Here is a 14,842-nt window from a genome sequence, read left to right as displayed (position 1 = left end):
AGTATGAATGGTGACAGTCGTGGCGCCATCAGTGACCCATCCGTGCCTGCTTATGCGTGCGAGCTGCTCCCCCAGCTAGCACGTGAGCTCCTCGAAGGCAGATGTTCAATTTCCCTTCCATGCTTCTGTCTCATTGTGGTTCCACATGAGAGTAAGTATTCAAGTAAATTTGCTCCAAGGGCCAGGAGCTCTCACATGGCACAAAACCTTGCAGAGACACTCTTTGCTTTGGGGACAGGGAGTCACCTTTTGGTCTCCTGAGTGCCCCCAGACAGACTTGTCCATAGGAAGCTGGGGACCCTGACCTGGGGAACAATTTTGGACTCACACACTCCCAAAAAGGGCCGGCCTGAGTTCCCGCCTTAGCTGAATTCTCTACTGCCCTCCGTGCCTCTCCTGGCAGGGGTTCTCCACACACTGTGGCCATGGAAGAAGCATGCCCCTGAGCCTGGGAATTGGCTCAGCCACGATGCCTCAGAGCTGGTAGGTTCTCAGTGGATCTGGAGGGAAGCACAGGGCTGGAGCAACTGCGGGCTTGCTCAGAGTATTGCTCTGTCTGGAGATGGAGGTCTGAAGACGGGAAGGATGGGAGTGTCCTCAGAGACACCTGCAAGGTGAACCAGCAAGTTAGCCACAGGCCAATGCCCTGGGGCATGTAGCCAGGAGAGTGGGAGTTCTAGTGGTGGAGTGAGCCAGGAAGCCCGCTCCCACACTTATGAGCTCTGTGACTGTGGGTCAGTCACTTAACCTTACTTATTCTCAATGACTTTACCTATAAATCAGGGGGCAAAAGGACCTGGCTAATTGCAGGCTACCCCAGAGTGAAACGGTGAGATTCCAGGGAGACATGGGTATGCAAGTTAAGTATTGTGTAAAGGAAGAGATGCAGGATGTAAAGGGTTCTTATTGTTTGTTTACAGGGGAGAGCACTCTTTCTGTGCCAGAGCAGTTCCCCACGAGGGACCATCCTGCGGTTTAGAGACACTCTGGGACCGACCAGCCCTCCTCCCCCTGCTTCGTTCCCAGCAGCCATCTTTGCCCAGCCTTGACAAATTGCTGGTCAGACTGGGGAGTATGAGGGTGTAGCACCATTCAGGAAAGAGGCCTCAGCCTAATTCTGGTCCAGAGAAACTCCCCAAAGAGAAGGAAGTGTCCTGATAAAGAGCCCCTGAAAGGTGTGAGGTCCTGGAGGCTGCTGAGGTTCCCCAGGGCTCTTTTGGTTGGTGAGGCGCCATGCAGGGTCCCAAGGACTGGGCCTCTCACGCCCACTTAGCATGGGGGCCAGGTCAGCCTCCCCCTGATACCTGGGGCTACATATCTGGCCTTCCCTCTTCCAGAGGTCCTGGTTGGCACTACACGGGGCAGACGAGAGCTCAGCAAGTCACAGGACATGAGCTTGTGACCTTTCACTCCAAAGATCCGTCCCACTGAATCCTCCAGATGTGGGGAGTAAGCGGCAGCCTGGACCAAGGCCGACACATGTGGCAGGGTTTAAAATCCACAGCTGGGCGGTGAAACCTCTCCATGCTGAGGTGGGGAGACACCATCAGGCTCCATCTGGGGCTGCCTCATCACCTCCGGCAGGCTCTGCACCCTAGTCCGGCCTCCCCGGGCCTCCCTCAGCTACTGTAGCCGGAAGTGTGGGTGCTGGGCCTGCGGAGCCAAACATCTGGCAGGTCTGGCTGGCTGTTGGGCAGCACCACGGGGCTGCCATCCCCCGGGGCCCCACGGCCCTTCCAGGATGAGCTGCTCTGGTGGGAGGCAGGCAGTGATGGATCGTACGCCGTCTCCCTCAGTGCCAGCCACAGGGTGTCCCGCTTCCCGTTCAGCTGGCCCCGCTCGGGTACTGTTGGCACAGTTTCGTCCAGGTCGTCTGGGGAGGCACCCGCAGAATCTGGTACTCGGGCACTGGGCTCCGAGGCGCTCAGGCACGTCTCATCAGAGACGCTGAGCCCCTCCAGGGTGCTGGCTGAGGAGGAGAGGCAATCGGGAGGCTCCACAGCCCTGGCTTTGGGAGCGTGGGCAGGGGCTTCTGGTAAGGCCTGCACAGGCTCAGCCTTCTGCCCTGGGGAGTCCTGCCTGCCTTGGGTCTTGGGGCTGCGGCCGGCCTGCTTATAGGGGGACGAGGTCTGCAGGGCTGGGCACTGGCTGAAGACGGCCTGGTGGTCCAGGAACAGCTCCCGCGGGGACGCAGGGGCCGGTGCGGGCCGGGAGAAGCAGGGGCCATCGTGCAGCTGGAGATCCTCAGAGAGCACTGAGGGCCGGTGGGACAGTTTGCTCGTGGCCGTGCTGGTGTCAAAGCTGGGGCTCCGGCGCCGTGCCAGGGGCTGGAGCTCGTACTGTTCCGAGCAGGATCCGGGCGCCCCTCCCACCGGCCCTGCCCGTGGGCGGCCTGCCTTTTCCACACTTGGCTCCCCGGTTCCAGCGTCCCACGGCAGGTGGGCACAAGGCCAGAGGATCTGCCCACAGTTCTTCTCTGGCCCAAAGAAGCAGCACAGAGATTGGAAGAAGAAGCTGGCAAAGCCACAGCTGACACACTTGACCATCAGCAGGACGATGCCCAGCTTGCGGTAGAGCAGCACTGTGGCGGGGAGCATGAGCACACCGGCGGCGAACAGGGCCGCGGCGCCCACTGCCGTGGCACAGCTGGTCTGGCGCAGGGAGAAGGCCACGCGGCTCAGGCGGTCAGGGTGTGGGCACAGGTGATAGGAGATACAGTAGTTGACGGTGAAGTCCACCGAGAGGCCCACAGAGGCGGAGAGAAAGAGGGCTTCGGCAGTGTTGAGCTGCCATTCAAGGAGAACCAGGAGGCCCACGGTGAGCAGGACGGTGCCCGCCACAGCCGCCACGGAGAACAGGCTGAGCGGAACGTTCCAGGTGCCCAGCAGCAGCGTGGCAAAGGCCAGCGCCAGCGCCAGGCCCAGCACCACAGCAGGTTCTGTGCTCAGGCTGTGCTGCAGGCTGTAGAGCTCCAGATGGCTGGTAAACCAGCCCCGGTGCAGGCCGGCGGGTGCCCGGCCCAGCTCGGCCGCCAGCCAGTGGCTGACCTCAGTGTAGAAGCGGTGGGCCTGGCTGTAGTCCGGACTATGCTGGAAGTTGGTCTGGAACTGCAGAACCAGGGCGGCCAGGCTGCCGTGGGCATTGAAGCGGGGTCCTAGGTCGCGGGTGCTGTTGGGGCCTTGCTCCAGAGCCATCATCTTGAGGCAGTGCAGGAAAAGCTGCGGTGCCCAAGGGAAACCTGCGTGGCCACAGCAGAGGCCCGGCCCCAGGCGGCCACAAGCGGGGCTCTGCACCCAGCGCTGGAGGGCCTCCACGAAGCACAGTGTGGGCCAGCCCTCCGGCTGGGCTCCAAAGAAGCTCTGATTCCGCGCTCCGTGGCAGAGGGCCAGCAGCCAGCGCTGGGCCTCGGGACCACCGGCCGAGAAGGCGGGGTCGCTCACCAGCGAGCTGTCGCTGCGGGGGTCCAGCGGGTCGCCGGTGTCCACGGGCAGGATGCCCCACACCAAAACCACGGGCATGTGGCCGCCCTCGCCCTGAGGCAGCCGCTCGAACAGGAACTGCTGGCGGTACTCGGCGTCGAAGCGCTCGAAGGGGTGGCTAGGCCGGAAGACCTGGCCGCGCGCCGGCGGCAGGGTGGGCAGCCGCAGGCGGGGGCTGACGCCCGCGATGTAGGCGCCCCCGGCCGCCAGCGCGGCGAACCAGCAGATCCAGATGTAGCGGAACTTGATGACCCCACAGGGCAGGAGGCGCTGGAAGAGCAGGCGCGAGGTGCCGGCCGCCGCCCTGCGCAGGCCGCGGAGCCGCCGGTGCAGGGCCAGCGCCAGTCGCCGGGGCGCACTGCCGCCCCGCGGGCCCTGCGCCCGGGCCGCACAGCCGCGCGCCAGGTAGCGCTCGTGGAGCACGGCGGAGGAGGGCAGCCAGGCCAGCGTGAGCGCCAGGTGCGCCAGCACGGCCGTGCCCAGGTAGAGGGCGAAGCAGCGCACGGCCGGCAGGCGGCTCAGGTAGCTGGCATAGAAGGCGGCGGCTGTGGTTAGGCCCGAGACCAGCAGCAGGTAGCCGAAGTGGTGCATGGTGCGGCCCACGCGCTGTGCCAGCCCCGCCGACGGCAGCTGGCTCTTGCTGAGGCGCCACAGGTCGAAGAAGATGAGGGTGTGGTTGGCGCAGACGCTGCTGAGCAGGACGAAGGCTGCCAGATTGACGAACGGGAAGTAGGCCATGCGGAAGGCCACTCGGTAAAGAAAGAAGGCGACCAGCAGGGAGCCCAGCACCCCCAGCAGCACCATGAGGGTGAGGAAGAGGGAACGCAGGTAGAGGGCGATGCCGAGGAAGATGGCAGCCAGGGCCAGCAAGGGGTACACGGTGTCCTGGGCCAGGTAGTGCCTCAGCAGCTCCTGCTTGAGGCCTAGGTCCATGCCAGTGATGGATGTGTAGTTGTCAGAGAGCCCCCAGGGCGTGGCGAGGCGGTCCAGGTAGATGCCCATCATGGGGGCCCCCTTTGGAGTGGGCAGGAAGAGCAGGCTGTACTTGAGGGAGGGCACCTGGTAGTCAGCAGTCTGGGGACTCAGAAAGTCCCTGTCCAGCACGAAGTGGAGGAGTTGGTAGACGGCGCTGCTCCGGAAGCACTTGGTGGGAACCTGGGCGCAGTGCGCGGGCTTGTCCTGCCCGGGGCCCAGACAGGAGGGCACCAGGGCACCGCGGTGGTAGTAGATGGCGCAGGCCCGCAGAAGGGCCAGCGTTCGGGCTGCATCGGCTTGAGTAGTGTCCAGGCAGGAGGAGCGGTTGGAGAGCACGGCCACGTAGTTGCCCAGGGACCAGCTGGGGCAGCACCTGTTGGCTTCCGTACGCTGGCACAGAGCCCCAAAGTGGCTATGGGAGCGGATCTGTACGGCACACAGGGCGGGAGAGAGCTCAGGGGCAAGGCGGGGGCCCAGGTTCCCCGGGCCCTGTCCAGGGCCCTCTCACCTCCCGTCAGGCTCGAGGGCGGAGGCGGAGAGGTATCCTGACAGCCCAGCAGCCGAGGCTTGTCTCAGATCTGCATTTGGTTCCTGGCCACGTCTTGACTCCACCAAAGGGGGGGTGGGGGGTGGCGCAGGAATGCTTCCCGAGGCCTCAGCCTGAGAGGTCCTGCCCTAAGGGCCCCTGCAGCACCCACCCCAGTTCTGCCCTGCCTCAGCTGGGAGTGGAAGGGGCAGTGTCGGCCACAGATGGGTCAAGGGTCCGGGGAACTGGAAGCCAGCAGTGGGAAAAGCGGGGACCAAAACATTCCAGCGTCAGGGTCAGTGCCAAACCTTAGCCCCCTACCTCTGTCCACTGGGCTGCTTAAACCGTCTTCGGGACAGGGCTATTTCTTTTTCAGACCTCATGCCTCCTTTTCTCTCCCACCTGCTGTTGACATGACACATCACAACAGCTGGTGTAGCTCTGGAGGGCACTGGCCTGGGGATCCAAGGCCCTGTTTTGCTACCAACTGGCGGTATGGCCTTGGGCCTGAGATCATGGTGACAACAGCAACATTTATTGAGAGATTTCTATTGCCAGTCTTTACGGCAAATTCTATCTTGTTTAATTGTCACAACATCCTTATGAGAAAAGTACTATTATTTGCCCCATTTTCTATATACAAAGCCTGAGGCACTGAGAAGTTTAGAAAGGTGCCTGCAAGTCACACAGCTAGGGAGTATTAGAACTGGCCTTGCGGCACCTGGGTGATTCATTTGGCTGAGTGCCCAACTCTTGATTTTGGCTCAGGCTGTTATCTCGGGATAATGGGATGCAGCCCCATGTGGGGCTCTGTGCTCAGCGTGAAGTCTCCTTGTCCCTCTCCTTCTGCTCCTCCCCCTGCTGTCTCTCTCTCAGATAAAAAATAAATAAAATCTTAAAAGAAAGAAAGAAAGAAAGAAAGGAAGGAAGGAAGGAAGGAAGGAAGGAAGGAAGAAAGGAAGAAAGAAAGAAAGAAAGAAAGAAAGAAAGAAAGAAACAGGCCTTGAATTCAGGAATCTGACTCCAGGGCACATGTTCCTAACCAGTGTCTTTTGGTACTTGAGATACACTTGTGTGGAGTGCCTTGGGCTACTCAGTGGTGTTTACACTGTTTTTAGCAGCAAACCTTTCTTCAGATGTTATGGTATATGGCTCTCCAATTAGCATGATTGGATTGGCACTGCTTGGGTTGATGGAGGTGGGGTCCTTGGGCTGGGGCCTGCTCAACAGCTCTTGAGACTCCTTTTCAGGACCTTTTGAAAATCCCCAGGCTCTGCATAGTCTCTGTAGTCTTGGCTGTGTTTGGCTTTTCTAAAAACAGCTGACTCTTCTTTCCCCACCCCAATCTGGAACCTTTCAACAGGGGTTCAAATACTTTTCTAAGCAAGGAGTACTCTTCCTCAGTCCACCCTGGCAGTCCTGGCTTAGCTGTATTTCCTGGGGATTAGGTCCCTCATGTTCCTGGTCCACCCCCCCACCCCCAACCTCCCAACCCCTGGCACCTCCCCAGTCGGTTCACCTGGTCCTGTTCCATGCGACACATGGAATGGATGGCGTGCAGGTTCCACAGGCTGCCCGCTGAGGTGGACATGAACACCAGCTGTGCATAGCTCTTCTCTGCAACACACACCCCAGAGTTCAGCTCTTTGGCATCAGGTCCTGGGCCCACTGGAGGGAAGACGCTTACCCAGGACCATATGAGGTTCAGATTCTCAAGAGTCTGAGACCTGTGCCTGGCTGCCTGATCCGGTGTCCCGCCGCCCCCACCCAGCCTGACTTTGTGTGGCTGGAGCACCTGAGTCCTACCTCAGCCTCCCAACTGTAACCCAACTTCCTTGGCTTGAACGTGGCCAGCCGGCCTCCTTCCTTTCTGTCTGCCCTGATTTGTTCTCCTGCGCCCTCCTGTTGTAGTAGGCATGATGGGGACTACCATTAAAGGCAGGAACTGGCCAGGTTGCTGCTTACCAGGCGGGCCACAGAAGAAGCTCTCCGGCCCTCTGTCCTCCTGGGGCTCCACCATCCTTCGAGGCCGGACTAAGCCCTCCTGGGCACTGCTCCAGGGTGTGGGGCTCAGAGTAGTGTGGGCATTTGAGCTGAGGTAAAGAGAAAAATCTATGCCAGGCACCATCAAGGGGTGGGGGCTCGGAGGAGGCCAGACACCACTTCCCAGCAGACCCCAGCAAGTCCCCCTGACCTGCATTTGGGGAGGTCACCCAATGCCCTCTCTCTTTCCCCCATTCCCTTCAACAGTGGAAAGATGGAAACCCACTACCTGTTCTGTTCAAGGTCTGGGGAAAGAGAAAGCAGCTTCCTGGGGCCCGTGAGGGCTTGCAGTGTTCTCCAGACCACTAGCTTGCGCCCAATGTCCGTGTCTCGAGGCTCAAAGCCCTGCAGGGAGGGGAACAGAGAAGATCAGGCGGGCAGAAGGAGAAGTGCTCCTTCTGGCCCTTCTTGGCTCTGCCCCTTTGGGTCCTTGGAGCGGGGAAGGCCAGCCTGCCTTTCTGGATTATTGGACGAGAGTATCACCTCTGTGCCATCTCCCCAACTCACTCTGGGGGTCAAGAGCCCACCACTGCCATCCCACCCCCAGCTGGGTTGCTCCAACTTTCTGCCCCAGACTGAGATGAGGTGGCCAGTCTGGGCATCCCTGTCCCTCCCCTTAGCCTCTTACCAGCAAGGGCTTGGAGAAGTCGGGCAGCTGGTCCCCCAGCAGGGCAGCCAGGGTGCAGAGGAGGGTGACAGCCAGACACAGCAGGAGCACAGCCACTGGCCACTCGGCGATCAGCTGGGAATAGCTGGGAAAGAGGAAGAGAAGCCACTGGAACTGGTGTTGGGTGTGGTAGCAGGGCGCAGTGAGCTTAGGAGTCACCAGGAAGGGGTGGTAGGGCCAGACTCGGCACCAACCTAGTCACCCCTAGGGGGCCAGAGGCCCAGGCCTACCTCTTTGGCATCCGGAAGGTCCGTTCCTGCCTGTGGAAGAGAAGAAAAGACACTTGTTTGTCAGAGCCATCTTGTAGGGTGGGACGTAGGGTGTGGGGACAGGGCAAGATGGTATTAGCCCTTTCAGGCTGTTCTACTCCCAAGCTCCAACCCTTACTTCCTCCTCCATCCAGGCTGCCTCCTCCATCAGAGGCAGGGGACATCCTGGGCTGCCTCTTAATGAAGGAGTCCAGAGCCCGGGGGCTCACCCCACTTTTAAGCCCTGCCCCATCTTCCAACGGAAGCTTGCAGGCTGCTGGACCCTTCCTTACCTGACACTGGCCACAGGGTGCTGCACAGATGGTGGCTTCCAGGCCCCATCTCGCTGTGAGGGGGCTGGAGAAGGGCTGAGGCTAGAGCCATGGGAGCACAGAGCTGCCCGGTCCCCAAGCCCTGGCAGGGAACTGTCCCCCCGGTATTCCTGTGGTGCCCGGGGATAGGTGAAGTGTGCAGGGGCCAAGGGGCTGGATGCGCCCACAGGCTGGAGGGTGGAAGTTGCTGGTGGGGGTCCTGAAGAACTGGAAGGGTCTTCCAAGGGGCCTCTGTGGGGGCAGCAGCTTTTCTCTGGGATTGCCTCAGGGGCCTTGCTCTGGGACCTGGGGAGAGAGGAGACAAGGGTGTTGGGGGTGGGGAATGGTGTTGGGCTACCCCATGCCCCAGCATTGTTCAGTAGTCTGAGACAAGGAGACGGAGGCTTGGGGTTGTTCTTATTAGTCCTGGGGGAGAGGTGAAGAGGGTGCAGCCTCTAGCTGTCCATCCCCATCCTACCTCTTGGGTAGCTTGTCTCATTCACTCACCTGTGCATGCACTCAAAAAACATTATTGGCAGCCTGCTACGTGCCAGACACTGTGCTTTTACGTGTATGATCTTGTGTACTTCTCACAAAACCCTACAGGGGAAATACTTTCCTTGTTCTATATTTGAAAATAGGTTCAGGGAGATAAGAAGAGCTGGGCCTTAAACCCATTCTGACTTGCAGTCCTGCAGTCTTTCTCTCTCTCTCTTTCTTTCTTTCTTTCTTTTTTTCTTTCTTTCTTTCTTTCTTTCTTTCTTTCTTTCTTTCTTTCTTTCTTTCTTTCTTTCTTTCTTTCTTTCTTCCTTCCTTCCTTCCTTTCTTTCTTCTTTCTGATTTTATTTATTTGTTTGAGAGAGAGAGAAACAGAGAGAGAGAGCACAAGCAGGGGGAGCGGCAGGCAGAGGGAGAAGCAGGCTCCCCACTGAGCAAGGAGCCTGATGCAGGGCTGGATCCCAGGACCCTGGGATCATGACCTGAGCTGAAGGCAGATGCTTAACTGACTGAGCCACCCAGGTGCCCCTTAAGATTTTATTTTATTTTATTTATTTATTTTTTTAAAGATTTTATTTATTTATTTGATAGAGGGAGAGACAGAGAGAGAGAGAACACAAGCAGAGGGTGTGGGAGAGGGAGAAGCAGGCTCGCTGTCAAGCAGGGAGCCCGATGTGGGGCTGGATCCCAGAACCCTGGGATCATGACCTGAGCCGAAGGCAGATGCTTAACCAACCGAGCCACCCAGGAGCCCCAGTCCTGTGCTCTTTCTGCTGCAGCCACCTGTTTATTCTCTTGGCAGACAGTCATTGAGCACCTACTGCAATCTTATTCCCACCTTAGAGCCTTTGAACTTTCTCCTCCCTCAGCTTGGGATCTCTTCCCCAAGATAACTGCATGGCTCACAGCCTCCCTTTAGTCTCAGTTCAACTATTACCTTCTTAGAGAAGCCTTCCCTGACTACCCTTTCTAAATAACTACCTGCCAGCTCTCTATCCCCCTACCCTGCTTTATGTTTATTCACAGCATTTGCCGCAACCGGACATTATACAGTTGTCATGTTTCTTGCCTGCCTCTCCTATGGAATGTGAGCTCTGGGAGAGCAGGGTCTTGTGCCTTTGTTCATCTCTGTAGCCCGAGGGCCTTGAACAGTGCCTTGCACTCAGAAGAGTCCCAGGGATGTTTGTTGAGTGAATACTGAGCCCTAGACAAGCTGCTAATGGTGGTGCTCAGATGAATAAGGCCCATCTTTGTCTTCTAGGCATTCATAGTAGGTGGGAGACGTTGACAAGAGTCCAACATATTGAGTGCTGTGAGAGAGGAAGTCACAGAGGGCTTCCTGGAAGAAGGCCCAACTTTGACAGGGGTGGGGGTAGTTGGGGAAGGTTTGGCAGAGTCAAGTGCTGCCCTTCCACCGCCCTTGGGCCATGGGGCAGAAGGTTTGCTTTGCAAGAGTGTGCACAGTTGGGAGAGGGAGTTGGGACCCCCAAAGAACTTAACAAGACGGAGTCAGCAATAGATTCTTCTTTCAAAATTACTCATGATGGGGGTGCCTGGGTGGCTCAGTTGGTTAAGCATCTGCCTTCGGCTCAGGTCATGATCCTGGGGTCCTGGGATCAAGTCCCGCATCAGGCTCCCTGCTCATTGGGGAGCCTGCTTCTCCCTCTCCTCCCCACTCATGCTCTCTCTTGCTATCTCTGTCTCTCTCTCTCAAATAAATAAATGAAATATTTTTAAAAAAATTACTCATGAGGGCCGTACTCAGTACATGGACCCAGCCCCACTTCCTGGGTGCAGGGGGAGGCAGGACCACCAGACTTGGGACAGGAGTAGATGGCTATGGGGTGTTCCCAGAGAGGTTCTTGGCTGGGAAGCCCTGGCAGAGCCCTGTCTCCTCCCCGCATTCACCGGACTCACCTGGCCTGCCAGAACTTGTGTAGCTGTGTGGTTTACGCCGAGCCAACCCTGGCTTTCAGCGCCGCCTGCTGCACTCCCACAGCGGGGAGAGGCCAGAGTCCTGGCCCTGGTGACAAGCAGACATTGCCCAGGGATGCTGGGTTCTGCCCAGAGACTAAGTAGAGGAACTGGGAAGAAGAGGCAAGCTCTTCCTCCTCCTCATGGAAGGATGGCTGGCTGGCATAGCAGTCTGGGAAAGCACGACTTTCATGCCGAGGGCAAAATGGGGGAGCACTGGAGGTGGGCTCCCAGCTCTGTCATCTGAAGCTGGATAAATGGCCTGGGTTTATGTGCATAAGTGTTGACATTTACTTCTTTAAAGTTTTTATTCTGCAGGTCTTTTTTTTTTTTTTAAGATTTTATTTATTTATTTGACAGAGAGAGAGGCAGGCAGAGGGAGAAGCAGGCTCCCCACGGAGCAAGGAGCCTGATGCAGACCTCGATCCCAGGACCCTGGGAATCATGACCTGAGCCAAAGGCAGATGCTTAACTGACTGAGCCACCCAGGTGCCCCTTGCAGGTCTCTTTTGAGCTCCTATCACATGTTGGGCACCACTCTTGGTCTGGGTTATCCTGAAGGCATGAAAATGACCAATTAGTCTTGGTCTCCCCTTAATTTATTATTTTTTAAAGATTTTATTTTATATTTTATTTTTTTGAGAAAGAGAGAGCGCGCGTGCATCATGGGGAGAGAGGGACAGAGGCAGAGGGAGAGAGGGAATCTTAAGCAGGCTCCACACCCAGTGCTGAGCCCCATGTAGGGCTTGATCTCATAACCTTGAGATCATGACCTGAGCCGAAATCAAGACTTGGATGCTTAACTGAGCCACACAGGAATCCCAAGACTTAATTTTTTAATTTTAATTTTTTATTTTTTAAGCAGGCTCCCCATGCCCAGTATAGAGCCCAAGATGGGCCTTGAACTCATGACCCTGAGATCAAGACCCGAGATGAGATCAAGAGTCGCATGTTTAACTGACTCAGGCACCCAGGTGCCCCAAGATTTTTTTTTTAAAGTAATCTCTACACTCAATGTGGGGCTCAAACTCACAACCCCAAGATCAAGAGTCACGTGTTCCACTGACTGAGCCAGCCAGGTGCCCCTTGGTCTCCCTCCTTAGAGCAAAGCCTGAATTCCAGGGCTCAGGAGGGTGGGGCAGCCAGGGTGTCTAGTCCAGCTGCCCATGGCCTTAGAGCACTCACTGAGTACTGAGCTTTTCCTAGAGCCAGGCTCCCCCTGCCCCACTTGGAATGTTTTTGTTTGTTTTTTTTTCCATTAAGGGTAGCTAGCACTATGGGGGTGCTGGAGGAGAAAGGGAGTAATTCCCCTTAACCAGTCTGCCAAAGCTCATATGCCTGCTCTGTTCTTGAGCTGGCTTCTTTTTTTTTTTTTAAGATTTTATTTATTTATTTGAGAGAGAGAGAATGAGAGAGAGAGAACACCTGAGAGGGGATAGGGTCAGAGGACGAAGCAGACTCCCCGCCGAGCAGAAAGCCCGATGTGGGACTTGATCCTGGGACTCCAGGATCATGACCTGAGCCGAAGGCAGTTGCTTAACCAACTGAGCCACCCAGGCGCCCTTGAGCTGGCTTCTGTTCCAGGGGGATTCCAGCCTCTACTGTTTGTTTGCTTCTGCTGGGGTCTCCCTGGCCCCAGCCCTTTCTTCTCAACCCCTCTTATCCCTCTCCAGAGACCTACGATCAGCTGCTCCCAAATCTCATCCTTCTTGACAGTGCCCATCATTGTCAATGTGGCAGAATTTGAAATCCTTCACATTCTAGCTATAGAACTGGGCCTTGGTCTCAACCCTCCCGAGGAGAAGAGCCAACCTCTTCTGAGAATAAAAGCTTTCTCCTGCCAGGCCCCGCTGCCCTCGGTTTTCCAGAGACCTAGTAGTAATACAGGTTAAACACCCCTGGCCTTGCCACCCCAAGAGGCATTCATTCTCACCCCCTCAGTTCCATGGCTCTGACAAGGGTGAGCAACCTCCTAGGCTGGCCTGTAACCCAAGTGACTGGGCCAGGCAGGCAGGGGGATGGAAAGTGGTGACACAGGGCTTCCTCAAGAGGCCAAAGCTAAAGCAGCCAGGGCCTGGCTGACAGCCCCCCCCCCACAGCCCCCACTTGGGAGAATCATAAGAGGTGAATGTATATGTGCATTAACGGCACCACCAGGCCCACAGACACATAGCCATATGGCCATCCATGTGATCCTGCAGAGTGGCCAAGGCAGATGAGGGAGAAGTTCATGCCGCTAGGAAAATAAAAAGGTAATTTTAAAAACACAGTGAATGAACTATTTCAAATTGCTCTGGAGTCAATGAATTAGTAAAGGACCATGGGTGTGCTTACATGCAAACAGCACACGGTTTTATTCGCTGCGTATCTTAACTCCAGAGTACAACTTAGCTCAGCAGGAACATATTTGTGTTTCTTGAATTGAACTGTGTCCCTTTGCCTGATTAGTGTGCAGGGTCTCTGGAGAAATGCAGAGAGAGGCCAGAGGTCCTAAGGAGTTGCTGAAAGAGAACAAGTGGTTCCTGTGCCCAAGAATGACCCCCATGTGCAGGGGAAGTGATCAGACCAGACAAGGCTTATCCTTGATGAAATATCCAAGGCAGCAAATGACTCTCCAGCCCCTTCTAGGGATACCCCTGGCCCCAGGTCCCCACCCTGGCCTGTCCTGTCCCTGCTCTGTCCATCCTTGGCTCTTTGGTCAGGCAATAGTCCCAGGCAGCTCCCTGGTCCAGGGAACACATCCATCCTGTGTCTCACTCCCTTGAAGAAAGCTCTGTGCCTTTCAGAGTGAAAGGTGGCTAAATCTATCCAGGCTGATGTGTTAACAGTAAAGGGAAGAAAACATTTTTCTCTACTTGTGGGGCCTCCTCTTTGCTCCGAGGTGCAGAACATACATTTTAACTGGGGCAGTGTATGTCCACCTCTGCTTTTTGCCCCCAGAGAATGCCTTATTTTAGTCCAGGCAGGAGAGAGAGAGGCAGTGTCATGTCAGAGGAGGGATTCTGAGGGTGGCAGACCAGGCAGGGCACAGAAATTGCGCCATATTGCTACCTGGCTGGGCTGTTCCCTCACACATATGGTGGAGGAAGGTGGAGGAGAGGTACTGAGATCTGGGCCCTCAGTGAGAAGGTGCTCCTCTTGTCCTGCCAGCCTGGGACTCCTTCAGGGATGGTACTGACCGCAGCCTGAGCCTCAGAGCCTGCCCACCCTTGCGCCTCCAGCGAGTGTGCTGGTAGTCGCCACACGTGGGGACTCAAGCCGACACGTGTGCAGCCAGCTATGGAGGCAGACTGGAGACTGATGGTGATGGACAGAGACAGTTCCTGGCGTGGCGGCGACTGTCTGCCCTCCCCACGACACACACCTGGGGGATCCTCCCGTCTATGCCACATGCGCACCCTCAAGCACACTGACATGCTGGAACCCAGACTGAGGTCTCCGCGGGCTTGGGGCTTACTAAGAAGATGCGGGGGCAGGGCCTAGAGGGAGGGGCTCAGGAGGCCGAAGGGTCGGAGGAATCCCCGGCCCTAGAGGTAAGGTAGGAACAGTGGATGGGGCAGGTATTCGGGCAGTGAGGGCGATGGGGACTGACAGTAGGGGGTATCAGGGAGGAGAAAATTGACCCAGCAGAATGAGGGCGTGGCCAGAGGGCCGGTAGCTCCGAGGCGCTGTTAGGGGCTCTGGGAGGGGCTGAGGAATGAATGAGGGAGACATATGGCGGCTACCGGGATACCTGGGGCGGGGGTGCTGGGAAGGTCTGCGAGCTGGGTCTGCGGAGAGGTCCGTCCTACCTGTCCGGGGAGCTGCCGTCTGTGGCCAAAGTCTCCCCCTTGGGCCGCTGCTCCCCTTCCGGACCCAGGCCGGGAGCCGGACCGCTGCTGCAGCTGCCGCTGCCGGCGTCCATGCCCGTGGGCGGCACCGCTGTCCGGGCGCTGGTGCTGAAGCCGTGGCGGCGGCGGGCTCCCGCGCATGCGTCAGCGCCAGTCGGACAGATCGCTGGGCGGGGCCAACAAGAAGCCCAGCCAATGGGCGCGGCACCGGGGGGGCGGGGACAGAGGCTTCTTGCGGCGCGGCTGTCTAGCGCTGGAGACTTGCTGTCTTTAAGACCCCGGGGCCGGTAG

At 57.4% G+C, this 14,842-nt stretch overlaps 1 protein-coding gene across 1 annotated transcript; it reads right to left on the bottom strand.

Moving 5' to 3' along the window:
- Window positions 1-1,619: 1,619 nt before the first annotated feature.
- On the bottom strand, window positions 1,620-14,625 carry DISP2 (dispatched RND transporter family member 2). Its single transcript, XM_034994391.1, has 8 exons — window positions 14,513-14,625; window positions 8,232-8,555; window positions 7,921-7,950; window positions 7,652-7,775; window positions 7,253-7,368; window positions 6,946-7,073; window positions 6,500-6,597; window positions 1,620-4,880 (listed from the first exon to the last, which is right to left on the bottom strand). The coding sequence occupies exons 1-8, from the start codon at window positions 14,623-14,625 to the stop codon at window positions 1,620-1,622; spliced, it is 4,194 nt and encodes a 1,397-aa protein (XP_034850282.1).
- Window positions 14,626-14,842: the final 217 nt, after the last annotated feature.

The sequence above is a fragment of the Mirounga leonina genome, unplaced genomic scaffold (assembly GCF_011800145.1).
Source record: "Mirounga leonina isolate KUSES-001 unplaced genomic scaffold, KU_Mleo_1.0 Mir_91, whole genome shotgun sequence".
NCBI classification, from domain to species: domain Eukaryota; kingdom Metazoa; phylum Chordata; class Mammalia; order Carnivora; family Phocidae; genus Mirounga; species Mirounga leonina.
Note: the sequence above shows the minus strand (reverse complement) of the source record. Positions and strands in the feature narration are given on the sequence as shown.